Source organism: Pogona vitticeps, chromosome 1, assembly GCF_051106095.1.
Source record: "Pogona vitticeps strain Pit_001003342236 chromosome 1, PviZW2.1, whole genome shotgun sequence".
NCBI classification, from domain to species: Eukaryota; Metazoa; Chordata; class Lepidosauria; order Squamata; family Agamidae; genus Pogona; species Pogona vitticeps.
Genome location: NC_135783.1, coordinates 231,361,108 through 231,375,595, shown reverse-complemented (window position 1 = coordinate 231,375,595; position 14,488 = coordinate 231,361,108). Strand labels below are relative to the sequence as shown.

The following is a 14,488-nucleotide window of genomic DNA, read 5'->3' as shown; positions in this document are numbered from 1 at the left end:
GTGAGAAACAAAACATTCCTTTGCATTTTGGGTAATTCTGCCTCCCGGAAAACGTGTTTATGTTTTAAATTATATAATCTGCAAGAAACTGCGTGACTTAGGGCATATTCTTCATTTAGTAAAATTTCAAGAAAAATTTTTAAAAGTAAAAAAAGAGGATGTTCTGCATTTTTTCCAGGGACTCTGTTTGAATCTCTGTTTGAACTGAATTTTTCCCAAAGCTGATACAGTAAAATCTTCTCTTGTACCAAATGTCTGCTTAAAGATTGCTTCCTTTTGTTATCATTTCTGTACATTTTTATATAAAAGCCCTATCTATTATTTAATTGAAAATGGTGATCAGAGAAATATCTAGGGGCTACACTGGCCCTTGTATGCAGCCTTTTTTTTATGAACATGATGTTAACACACTGTATAATTCTGTGCCAGCTGGCAAAACGTCTTATTATTCAGATGTGTATTATATATGCACATAATTTCTGATCTCCAGCCACCACCTAAGACCCAAATTAATGAGGTTAAAGCTTTGAAAGCTTTCCAGTTATTGCTTTGCTACCTACATTATTGTGTGGGGTGTATCAAAACAAGTATTAGATATTCAATTCAGATATAACAGAAAATAATAATTAGAAGTTAATAACTTTTTGGTGTCAGGTTGGAGCGTTGCTATTCACATTGTTGAACTTCTGCAGTGAATCCTACCTCAACCCCCACCTCAACTAATTTAAGCAACATTTCAGAGCAGGGAAAGAATAGGTAGTCAGTGCATCAGTGCAGTCCATTTTTCCTGTCTTTCCTGTAGAAAGTGAGGAACAAAAACCTATGCCTAAACTTTATTTTTCAGGAAAGAAATCTGAGGTTTTGAGGTATAGAACTGCCTTGGAAAGGTTTTCCTTGAAATGACAATATAAAAAATACTTTAAGTACATGACGATAACGGATGGCATTCTAGGACACACTCTTGTTCTTGTTGTTCCTCTCCTGTCCCAAGATCGGATACTATTATGATTATCACCAGATTCAGATGGAATCGTTTGAAAAGTTAATAAAGAATTCAGTTCCAAAACTACTGATCTTTTAGGAAATATATGCAATTTATTCCTAAGAATGGCCTTTCTACTAGATGAATAGAAAGCAGGCAATGTAAGAACAGTTTTATAAAAAGGCTTCAGGGGAATGTAGGAAATTACGTGCCAGTTAGCTTAGCATTTTTTTCCAGGTATCTTGATGGAAAGAAAGTATTACTACAGGTAAAATTATCAAGTATTTAGAAAGACATCTTGCTTCTGCATTGTGCTGCTGTTTAGCTAATCTTTTGGAGTATCAGTAAGCATATGCATAGAGGTAATCTGGTGAGGATTTTATTCCTGAATTTTTAAGTGTAAAAGTTTCCTCCCCACAACGCTTGCAGTAATGTGTTAAAAGGTCAGTTATCAAACAAAAAGTTCACAAAGTATGTAGCTGAACTATGGGATTTGCTGTCCCAAGAGATCTGAAAATGATAAAATCAGGTGACTTTAGAAGAGGATAAGACAAATTCATGAAGATAAGACTGTTTGTACTTGCTAATTATGATGGCTAGATGCTGCCTTCAGGATCAGAAGGAGTTACCCTCTGAATGCTAGTTATGGAGCAAGGGGGTGACTGTTTGTAGCCTTCCTTTAGATGTCTGGGTGGCCCCTTTGGAAAACAGGATGCTGCACTAGAAAGTCCTTTGATCTGGTCTTTGCTTTTCAGATCTTTTCTTAAATTGAAAATGGGATTTCCTGAGCTTTCTGTGCACAGTAACTCATATATGTAATCTTCTTTGAAAATTTAGCAACCTGGAATTTGCAAAGCTTCCATCCATAAAGCAGGTTATATTATGGACTGAATGTGGTGATATTTTAATCCTATTGTAACTTCCAATATACTTCCTGTCGGTTACCTGGTAAGAGGACTGCAGACTCTGGCACTGCAAACAGAATGACTGCAAGGAGAAACAAAGAGATACCCCATATTTTTGGTCTTGCTAAAGAGCAAGAAAAAGTGGGAGACTCTTCAGCCTTCCAGTGAAGAAGTGGGATTTCTTTGTTTGGTTTGTTTGTTTGTTTTAATTTATATCTGCGCTTTCTTCCAGTAACCTCAAGGCACTCTACATAGCTCTTTTTCTCTCTATGTTATCTTCACAACAGCCCTGTTAGACAGGTCAGGCTGAACGAAAGAGGGACTACACCCAGAGGTCAACCAGTATAGTCAAGGTGGAATTGAACCCAGTACGTACTCCCAAGTGCTAGCCCAACACATTAATGACTATACCACACTAGCTCTTAAGCCAGAACAATTTTGAAATAGGTCTTTCCTATTTACAGGTAAATGTCCAGATACACAGTATAGAAAGGAACTTTTGTAAGGCAATCACATAAAATTAGGGATCCCAGCTAAAATACTGCTGCCTCTGCCAAAATGTCATCTTCTTGGCCTGATGCCAGTAAAGATAGAATTCCCCTGCCCCGTTATGTAATTTATGTACTGTTCACAATGTTATATCAGACGTGTGTATGTGACTTTTAATTAAGGAGTAGCAGGGAGCAGTGAAGCCACTTGGGGCAGACCGTGGGGCTCAAGTCTGAAACTCTGCACGTCTGCTGTCCCAAACAACCTATTTCAGAAGCAACAGTGACACAGCCACTGGGATAGTTCATAAAGCAAAGCCAGGTAATGTCGCAAAGTATTGTGACATTTTAAATTAAAGTGTTTTTCCTAAGTGTGAATAGCAAGAGTCAAACTGAATCCATCACATGGAGATTGTGTTGGTCAATGAAGGCATTGAAGAAACCACCCTCTTGTCTCTCTAGTTCCCTCATTAGCAGTATGCCCCCAAAGTCAGTGACTTGCTGGTTTACTTCCTGCAGCTCATAGTTACGAAAAATACATCTGTTTTAAATGATGCAGGGTTCCAGCCTCAATCCCAGCCAGCTATCACCATGCCACTGTGCTTTCTTTGCTGATGGCTGACCAGGAGATGGAAGAAGACCCACCAGCAGGACCGCTACTACTACTGCTCATCTCTAGTTGTAAAAGAGCAGCGCTGGTGCAGGCAAAGGAGGGGCAGCCTGACCCCTCAAACTTGGTGCTGCTCCTGACGAAAAAAGGCAGAGGGGCTGTAACGCGGCTGGCCACTCTCAAGCCTCTGCTAACTCAGGCCTCTCAGAATGCCCACCACGCCACTACACACTCTTGCTGCCACCAACCTATCCTTTAAATCACAAGGACTAGGGTTTCTCTTAAACAAAAATGGTTTATTGATTACAAGAAACAAAATAAGTAAATCACAGGAAGTTAAACTCGATGGTAAATCACTGTTTCTTATTTAATCAAAACATAGACCATCCCTCACTGACTACACAGGCACACAGGCCTCTAAACAAGCTCTCCAGAATCTCACTCACTCTCTAACTCTATCAATCTCTCAAAACTGATCTCTCAGACACCACACACACCCCTTTATATCCCAGCTCCTCCCCCTTTAGCACCACCTTCCATCCCCTCATTGGCTGCTGTTCCACTGCCCAGCTGTGATGGACAGGTGAGGGCAGGGCTGAACGTTACAGGGGCATTCAGACAAATTCAACGCCCAATTAAAAAGAAGAAGAAGCATCTTTCTTTGCTTCAGGAAAACAAAGGCACGTGGTTGCACATGTATTTCATGTGTAAGAATTCCTTGATATTTAGAATGAGAAAGATTTAATGTCCCTGTTAAGAGGTAACCCTTCTGACAAATCTGGTTTCTTCAGCTATGGCAGTTTGAAAGACAGGTTTCCTGCTTTCCCTGCTGATCAAAGGAAAGTGGATTCTTGTGCCTCGTTGTCCTGGCTGGACATAAAGCTGGAACGTCTGAGTAATAATCCCACTGCTTACTGTGTTCCTGGAATCTAACAGAATACGTAGTTGTTGTTTTTCGCAGAGACTCCCAAAGACTATCAAGAAAGGTAAAAGACAATACTCACAGCTGTTGGAATGAGGTTAATCCCTACTCTTTGCTTTTCATCAGACCCTTTAGGAGATTAACATTTTCTAATTGTAGTATCTTAAATTCTCTTCCTTATGATAATGATCAGTACAATTACAGTTATCCTTGAATCCTCTAGGCAGATTTCACTTACAAAGAGATTTGCAAAGTAGAACATGTATTACATTTCTAAGGAAATGTAAAGAACAATTAATGTGTCTAGAATATGTGGATGAGTAACTGAGAATTTATTAGTCCCATCCCCCTGCCAATAGCAACATCCCATACAACTATGATTGCCTACAACTCTGTGGAAAACAAGAAAATAGGAATTGGCTACTCCTTTGTTAACAATGTCTCATTTTTGCTATAAACTATGTACAGCAGGGGTCTCAAACATGCGGTCCAGGGGCCATTTGTGGCCCGCCGAATGATAGTTTGTGGCCCCCACATTGCCTGCCCACCCAAAGCACCCACACATCCTCTGCTGTCAAGAGTCAAAAAAAGCCTCACCTTGCTCGCTGGCTCTCTCCCAAGACAGCGCCTCTTGCGCCCTCCATCTGGAACTGCAGCCTGCCAGCCGGCAGACAGGCGGGCTGGCTGGCAGGCTGCAGTTCCGGATGGAAGGTGCAAGAGGCACTGTCTTGGGAGAGAGCCGGCGAGTGATGACTGAGAGCGGAGCTCGCTCCCAGCCCGTCCTTGAAGAGCGCCGCCAGCAGCGCCGCCAACAGCATCTGCTGTCGCTGCCGCCTCTTCCAGGGAAGCGGCTCTCTGGCTCTCTTTCTCTCTCGGCAACCCCAGCACCAGCCTGGCCAGCAGTCGCCTCAGCGCCAGGCGGTGCTTCCTCCTCCTCCTCCTGATGCGGCCCAGCCTCACCCAGACTCTGCCTCCAGCAGCCCCCAGGTAATTTGAATTTGAGCCCCCTGATGTACAGCAATCCTGATGCTGTTTTTTTGTTGGTTTTTGTTTGTTTCTTTTTTGTTTTAGAAACATAGTTTTAGGGAGGTGGTTTTGAGCAAAGAGTTGGGCAAACAGCTGTTAAAAGTGTGTCTGCCTGGAATTCAAACCTCAGAAGTAAACCTCTGAGTTCCCTGTGGATCCCTTTCACTTTTTCCAAGCCTTGTTCTCTAAGCGTTGGTCAGCGTATTCTATTCCAAGAAAAACAAGGATCAGAATTGAGTGTCAAGATTATCAGGTGTTCTACCTTGTGGACGTATCTTGGGGTTCTTATTCCTTGGGCTGAGGAGTTTTAAAGCATGATGCGTGGAAGGATACAAGGGAGAGAGATGGCTCTTATCTAAAGCCAATACTATTGGATTTCAAAATTCTATAGAATATGGACAACACTTGATCTTGCATTAAAGATCTTTCAGTTCTGTCTTTTTCACATTCCAATTCTGTCTTTCCATTGTACTCAAAAAGTTCTCATTTTACACTTCCCAGTGTACTTGGGGTATAGAACCAAAGTGGGGTGTCAGATCCCCACCACCACCAACCCAACATTGGGGCATGTCCAGGTTACGGCTATTGCAGGTTCCTCAGATCCACTGCCAGCTGGCACATGCTTCTTATATTGCTGCTGGAGACATGGGTTTCTTCTCTTCCAGCATCCTCTGTATGGGGAGAAAGAATGAAGGGAAGAGCACTATAGAAATTCTGTTGGTGCTTGTTGAGTCCCAGGCCTGGGATTCATCTAGCTATGTATACCTGATATTACCAGTTGAGTAGCTGTACCTCCCTCCTTCTATTCACTGCATTGGGAAAGGGAGTGGGAGAAAAAAAAGCTAGGTACAGCTGATGCTTAGGGCTGAAATGTTTTATGTACCCCATGCTTTTTCCCTATTAGAGATTGCAGATAGCAGCAGAGCTTCCTCCTGCACACCACTGGTCTTCCCGACTGAAAGACAAAGTGACATGAAACGAATCCCAGCTACTCCCAGTTGGTGACATAAAGGGGAGAGATGGATCCCTAGGGATTCACATGAGCCCACATGAAATATCCTTGCCCCCATGTTCTATGCATTGTGGTTCTTTATAGTTAGTGAGAAATTGCAAGAGCTTTTATATTGGACTCTCACATATCCAGGACCCCTGCCTGTAAGGATCAGTTTGTGTTTTTCTAAGAGTAGTCTCCCATTTACAAGAAGTTATCAGTGTAAAATTAAAACAAGACTGTGGGCAGTTGATCCAGTATCCCAAATCTTTAAGCTCTGAGTTATCAGCTTGTAATCGGCTGCATTTGGTGTCTTCAAATTGATTCTCAGAGCTGGCCCAGACTTCTAAGACTGAAGGCTATCTGACATAATTTACTGTAATCCTTTTCACCGAGTTATTTATGTCTCTTGTGGATGTCAGTAACAAATCAGACCGAAGGTGGTGGTGCAGAAGAGATATTGATTTCCAAGTAGCTGGCAATTTGACACAATATTTGTATACCTGATATTGATTCGTTGTACTAACTGTGAACTCTTGTAGTAATGCAGTGTTCTTCATTATTTTAGTTATGGGTATTTATTTTGAAGATACTGCATGCATTGATAATGGGATTTAGGCTGAGGGTGTTCCCCCCCTCATCTCTTGGTCTCCATGGAAATATAATAGGAGAGAAGTACTTGCCTTTCCTTCCATCTTTGCTTATGACAGATTTTATGGTTAAGTCAGAGCTGTTAGTAGAATGGGGCAAACTAGAGCTTTGATGCATAGTGCTAACATTTATAGGATGCAAAAATATTTGCCTGGTTGCCTGTCTATATCTAGCCCTGGGTCATCCTGAATTTACAGGCCTCATGCCTCTGCTACTTTTCAAGGAACCATATGGCCCTATACCTTATTTGTCTCTTGCTCCCCTAAACCTTCAGGTCATATCTCTCATATCCCTCCTCGACAGCCCCCTCTCTTTTTCCATCCCAATTGGGTCATCTTCCAGTGGGCGTGCCCATGAAATCATAACTACCATGGTAGTGGAAGGCAGAGGAGCAGATTGCATGGTCCTGCCACATTTCCTAGGATGTGGTGGTAAGATGAAGGGATGGAGAATTGCTTGCTTGTCTGCCTGCCTGCTCTGCCTGCTTTCTGTACAAGTTTTTCTGCTGAGCAGAAAGGATACTGGGCAAAGGTGAACAAGGCGGTGCAGGGGCCAGAGGGGAATACCGTATCTATAGAATGTCTATCACCACAAAATCTGAACCACCTTTGCTACATGAAGGCCTACAACTGGTTTGTGAAAAATAATAAAAACTTGGGAGAGTGTGCAGTCATGTCTATCTGTGGCCCCACGTTGCTGCATTTAATGATTTTTGACCTTAGAAATCTCAGAGTAATTTTTTTAAAAATATACTGTTACAATTTTTAAAAAGTGCTTTGTGTCCCAGGCACCAAATTTGCTGGTTACAACTTTGGGTAGAGTATATATATATGCCATTTGTAATGTGTTTGTTTGGTTTTTTAATTTGTTTGTTTGTTTTAAAGGAGGGTGCTTCAACTACCACTCTAAGGTTTCCAAGCCCCTGAGTCTTAAACACAATAATCTGAGGGCAACAGATAACAGATCAAACAATGATCTTTTTCGTAAAATGTCTTGAGAATCCAATGTGACGCTGACGGTTAAAACTTTGGGATGACATACAGTATATTCTCCAGGCAGTTGAAGTAAATGAGAAAGAGATACAATGAACATTCGTGACAGATATTTGAGAAAGGATTTTATGCATTATGCATTATAAATGTGATGATAGAAACAATTGTAATTCAATATGACTACTAACTCATTTATTTCTTGCCCAGAAGCACTTCCACTGTCAAATTTTTCCCAAAACTACTGTCTCTGCATGACACCCTTACTTACCTATGCCCAGTCTTCATTGTTTACTTTGGCAAAATCGCATGGTATTTGAAATTTTACGCAGGCAGAGTAATTTATTATGGTGGTCCCATGCAGAAATAACACATGAACTAAGAGACCCATAAAAATAATAACTATGTGCCATCAGGTAAATTCTGACTTATGGTAACCCTTTTCAGAATTTTCCAGGTAGAGAATACTCAGAAGTTCCCTTCTTCAGAGAATGCATCCTGGGTCTGTGCAGCTCACCCAAGGCTACAGAGGCTGGCTCTTCTTCTTGGAGCCATAGTGGGAATCAAACTCCCAACTTCTGGCTCTGCAGCCAGATACCTAAACCACTGAGCAATCCAGCCAGACATCCCTGCCAAAGGCAATTGAAAGTACTTACCATTTTCAGGACTGTCACCCCCACATACATCTTGTTAAAGGAGAAGAACCATATGATCAGAGACTTCATTCAAACAGGTGTCAGCATGAAGCATCCCACTACTGGATCCTGCCCTTCATCCTTTACTCCATTTTCTACTGTTAGACTTTAGATTGTAGGTTTCAGGAGAACTACTCTTTTTGCTGGAAAGCATACCTACACTAATCATGCTGTATGTATAAATAACGAAGCACCATAATTTACCTCTTGGCTTCCAGCACCATTAGGAAAAAACTTTATTGAAAGTTACAGCATAAAATTGTCAAGAGCTATCTTGGTCATTCATTTGTGGTGCATAATTTTACTCCTAACTATTGTATGATTTGGGTTTATATCATAAGCAGGAATAGACTAATATTTCAGTATCTTGACTAATATATGGATCCATTGCTTTCCTTCAGAATCTCTGGTGTACTTCTGACAGCAGTAGTAGTATACAGTGGTGCCCCGCTTAGCGATGTTAATTCCTTCTGAAAAAATCGCTGCTAAGCGATTTCATCGCTAAGCGAATGCGGTTTCCCATTGAAATGCATTGAAAACTGGATAATCCGTTCCAATAGGAATGAATTGCCGTCCTTAAGCGAAAATCACCATGGGAAACGGCTAAGCGAAACACGGTTCCCCAATTGAAATGCATTGAAACCTATTCAGTGCATCTCAATGGGGGGAAAATACAACAACAAATTAAAAAAGAGTCAGAACAAAGTCAAATTTGGTTAACAAAGGGTTTATTAAGTGCACTTTATGATTTCAAACATTTTAAACAGTAAACTTTAACTTTATAAATAACAGAAAAACATTTTAAAAACAGCAAACATGAGGCTGTTCAAACCATGGTTAAGCGAAACAGGGGACCCAAAATTTAATCGCTATGCGAAGCATGGTCCCAGCCATCGCTAAGCGAAAGTCGCCCATAGGGACCATCGCTAATCGAAGCGCAAAAACGCTCCGAAAAAGTCATCGCTGAGCGATTTTGTCACTAAACGGAGCACCCGTTAAGCGAGGCACCACTGTACATTGATTAAAGAGAGATTCCAGCTAAAAAGTATGGGGGGAGCACTGCTAGGGAACTGAGCAGAAAGCTACCTCTTTTGTTTTACAAATTGGGATAATCTGAATTCAGGGACCATTTACTTTTTGTTTTGTTTTGTTTCCACCTAATGACAACTGATTTCCTTCTTCCAAAGCAAATTGCCACAAAAGTGATATATGATTCACCAAAGGAGGGAAAGAGGATTTCTTTAAAGCAATGTCATGAATCACAATTGAGATGGGGTGGAGACAGGACACAAACTGGTAGCAAGACTCTTGAACCAAAGCCCTATAGGAGTTCAAAAGCTCTATAGATCATGAACAACATTTGATCATGCATTAAAGGTTGTTTCTGCTTATGAAAAGTGTTCATCAGTTTCTGCATAGATGGAACAAGAAAGGGAAAGAAATCTGGCATTTTGGAAATTATAAAGCATTGTTTTCTCCCAGTTCTGACAGAAAATAATTACAAGATACTCAGGCAAATGTGCCTAGAAGTGAAAATATCCAACCTGGGAGCTTCAAAAATAAGTTGCATTTTCCCATATTAAACAACAGTTGACATATGGCAAGTGAGCCATGTGTGGTGGTGCCGGAGGCTCTGTTATGTGACCCACGTGCAGTTATCAAGAGCTTTAGTTTCAATTAAAATCATAGGTTTCTTGCCTTCAGAAGTACAACGAGGTGTTTCAAGATGCAATGACAAATTGTTAAACAGCTTTCAAGGAAGCAAATAAAAAGATGCCTATTTGTTGATTTTTGAGCTCTAATCAGTTCTGAATCTATGTTTTAACACTTTGAAGAGCCAAACTGTATTTCAAACAAAATGTCAAACGGGTTTAAAATGTAAAAAAAGCTAAGATACTGTGGATTTTCACATTCAGTATAAAAAGACAGAGTTCTCTTCAAGAGATACTCTTCAGAGCAAAGTCAGTCATGAATGTCTGTGTCCTTCCAGTTCTGGATGTGCTGTCTGTGCATAAAAAAGTTCCTAAAGAAGATTTCAAAATTTTTATTTTACTTGTTTACTAATAGCCAATGAAATAAGAAGGACATAGTATCCCCAGAGTGTTTTTGAGCCAACATCCTCAGAGAGGACTGCATTATTCTGTATAAATTCCAGGAGCTTCATTCAATGTTCCTTGTTCCTCTCATTCCAGAAATTGCCAATCAGTAGTAGTATACTTTATTACGGTCAAAGACCAGTAAAACGGAATCAATATAAAATAGATACATATAGTTATTGTTTAGTAAAGTCAGGCAGGGTAATAAAATTCCATTAAAACATGAAAAGACAACCCTTTCTTTCCAATTAATAACATAATATATCCTTAATAGATGGGACGTGGTGGCGCTGTGGGCTAAACCGCAGAAGCCTGTGCTGCAGGATCAGAAGACCAAGCAGTCATAAGATCGAATCCATGTGACGGAGTGAGTGCCCGTCGCTTGTCCCAGCTCCCGCCAACCTAGTGGTTCGAAAGCATGCAAATTCAAGTAGATAAATAGGGACCACCTCGGTGGGAAGGTAACAGCGTTCCGTGTCTAAGTCGCACTGGCCATGGGGCCACGGAAGATTGTCTTCAGACAAAACGCTGGCTCTATGGCTTGGAAACGGGGATGAGCACCGCCCCCTAGGGTCGAACACGACTGGACAAAAATTGTCAATGGGAACCTTTACCTTTACCTTTACTATATCCTTAATAAAGGTAAAACCTCAGGCAGTGTTATATTAAAAACATTAACAGTCAACACTTGTTAGCATCTTGTCAAAACAACTCCTGTTGTTGAACTCAGTGCAAACCAACCTCGTTACCTCTGCTCCTGCTGACTCCTGCATATCTGAACAGTTACAGCAGTTTCACCCAAGAAAACAATTTCCATGGGTGTGAATTAGTTCAGTTTATTGTGTACCACATAGGCCTTTGGAATGCATAATATAAAAACAACACAATGTAATATAAAACAAAATAAATTAGACTTCTAGTCAAACTTACAAGTCCTAAAATTTAAAGTACGTCTACATATCTAAACATAAACATTCATCCAGTTAGTAAACTTAACTATAAAGCTAAGAATCATTGACAATAACAGAAATAATGACAACAAAGGACTCTAAATAGAAATAATCTAGCTTTTGACTTGTTTAGTAATTCAGGGTACAGACTTTGATTTTATAAGAATGGAAATGAACTTCACCATTCAAAATGTAATAAACTTACCCATGTCTGAGAAAAGTATTCTAAATTTGTCTTGATCAGATCTGCCTGAGTACTGTTCTAAAATAGACTTCAAAAGTCTTGCACACTCAGCTACAAACAGGGGGCAGTGAAGTGCGACATGTGTCAAATTTTCAACTGGGTTTTGGTCACAGGAACAAACTCTTTCATCATAGGGAATTCCTTTGTATCAGAATTCTAGGACAGCAAGTGGGAGCGTATCTAGATGAGCCTTAGTGAAGACTTTTCTGTAATCAATACTCGTAACGTTGACAAACTAGGACGGAAGGGTCAAAGGAAGAGGGGAGATCACTTTATACAGGGGTGCAATCCTTGAGGTGTCCCATGGATGAACCCATATTTTTCCTACTACATAGCTGCACCCTGAAATTAATCATGGCTGAGATTTGGTTGGTTCATTCTGCCTGAATTCTTTTAGATATTGCTACGGCATAGATCCTTTTCAACAATGTGATTCAAGATAGTCTCTGGGTCACATGTGTCACCCTTCCCTTCTTTATCCTCTGGCAGCAATAAAACAGAGTATAGGAGCATACTTGATTGTAAACTCACTGCAGTTTCCTATTATACCCAACCATAAACTGGTTAGTTTAATTGATTTATTAAAAACTTTTGATTTAGCATTATATCCAAATGGTTGTTCTGGATCTACTGTGGGCAGTAAATCCAGGACCGCAAAATCCAGGGGGCCCAAGCAGCCTTGAAAGATGACAGTGATGGCAGATTATAGGGTATGTGTTTGTGTTCTGTGCTGTCAAGTCAGAGCTGACTTATAGCAACCCTAATAGGGCTTTCAAGTAAGTGAGAAATTTAAGGAGTGGTTTTACCAGCTCCACTCCCTCAGTGAATTTCTATGGCCAAGTGGGGATTTGAACCCTTTTTCTCCAGAGTCCTAGTCTGTCACTCTATCCACTACACCACACTGGGAATCCTATAGGAATTACAGACAGATGTAATGTCAGAAGTCGTCGTTGGCAACCATACATTTGTACTGATATCCATGCCATCCTGCATCACTTTTTTCTCTTTTAGTCTTTAACTTGGCAGGTGCACTTTTCTGCTACCTGTTGCTCAAGCCCTGGATTCATCCACCATTTTCATTTTTTCAGAGGATATTTTAGGTGAAGAAATGAACATTGTAGACATGGAGATGGTTCAAAACCTGAGCAGCAGGTGTTTTGACCCGCAATAGATTCCCTTTGCCACTCTCTGAGTTGCCACAGTAAGCACACAGCATTCCCAAACAGCATACCTGGTCTTTCAGATAAAATGCAACTCAGTTGAAGACCAGATTAAAAACCTCCATCCGGATCGTTACTTTTCCTGCCTACAGTGACTTTTCATCCACTTTTAAGTCTCAGACTGTTCATTCCATCCTCTCTAGAAACACTTACAGACTCTGATTTTAAAATTCCATTGTATTCCTGGGGAAAGTAAACAGAAACAAGATATAGAGATGAGCATCATCCACACAACTATCTCGTTTCAGCCAAAACCTCTGAATGACATTTCCCTAGCAGTTTCATGTAGATGTTAAAATGTTGTATTTCAAATTTTCTTTCTGCTTCTTTCTCTTAGGTCCTTGGCTGGATTCGGAATGGAGAATCGATGCTCAATGCAAGCCTTGTCAACGCAAGCTCCCTATCAGAAGCTGAGCAGCTTCAGAGAGAACATGAGCAATTCCAGTTGGCTATAGAGGTAACCGTAATGAGCCTGTTTAGGTTTCCCTTCTCCAATTCAAACAACAAAAATGAGGCCACCAAATGAGGCAAAAACTGAGTAGAGAGAAAGAAAGGAAAATTTCAGGCTTTTTGTGCACTTCCTCAGGGTACTGAGGATTGTTATGCTTTGATAGGCGACACCAGGAGTGGAAACCTCTTTGCTCTTCCTTGATTTTGCTGCCTGGCCGGAAGGGAGCAGACTGAAAAACAAGTTCTCCGTACTCCAAAGGAAAACTTGTCAAAACATTGATATGGTGGTTTGCAACAAAGTTAAATACGAAATTGAAATAGTCGCTGAAATAAATGTGGAAGGCAAAATGTGTGCAAAAGAGTAGACTCATACAAGATACTAGGGGGAAAATGGTTATTTATCTGTTTGCTATTAAACATTTGATGCAGTGTCGCATATAAGTTCCATGCCCAGCTGGGCTGCCCTATATATTTTATTTTTTCATATTTGTGGCTTTTATAGAAAACAGGTTTCTTCAAATAGGTTTCAGAAATCAGCAATCACAGTTAAATTCCCTGTCTTATTGTGCAATTGATGTGGGAAACAAGCAGAGAACAGTTTTCTTGCAGTTGTAAAATGGTTATTATATTTTATGAATGAGACACAGAACTTCACAAATGTCTCATTAACATTTGGTTTGCATTGCTGTTTTTCTGGAGCAGAATCTATGTGCAAGTTGGGCACAGATCCTGTAGAAATCAATGATTTAGTTTACTGGGGTTGGAGAAGAATTCTTGTCCTAGATGTAATCTTGTGGTCAGATCACACTATAAGGTAAATGTGTGTCTCCTCCTCTGATAGAGTGAATGGAGTCAAAGGTGCTAGATTCCTCAGTCGTTATGGAAGTTATAATGACAAGACACTGAAAATATTTTGTTGCAATTTTGAGATATATAAAAGTGTAACGTGAAGTTAAAATCTGCATTAGAATTTGTAGGGGTAAGGTTGGTAGCCAGGTTAGACTGTGTTGGAAAAGCAACAAACTCTCTTGTAATGTACTGTATTTCATATTTATTTTATTTTATGTAGAGAGTGTATGGCATACCTTTTTGTGGGCTGTAGCCCACTTCATCAGATGAATTAAGTGAAGCTTCAGCAGGCAGATATTTGTATACAAGTAGTTGTTGGAAGGGAGAAATATTGCTGGCTCTGCCTAAATGAGCTGATTAATATGTATAGTAAAATAAAAAGTCTTGTTCCTGTAGATAGATCTGATGTATTGATTAGAA

At 40.4% G+C, this 14,488-nt stretch overlaps 1 protein-coding gene across 1 annotated transcript in view; it reads left to right on the top strand.

Annotated features, from left to right (window-relative positions):
* The window catches only part of KALRN (kalirin RhoGEF kinase), a 515,545-nt gene that overhangs the window by 444,761 nt on the left and 56,296 nt on the right, over positions 1 to 14,488 (top strand). Inside the window, exon 16 of the mRNA XM_078394494.1 lies at positions 13,107 to 13,226. Within this exon, the coding sequence (XP_078250620.1) occupies positions 13,107 to 13,226 (120 nt within the window). The remainder of the gene's footprint in view (positions 1 to 13,106; positions 13,227 to 14,488) is intronic.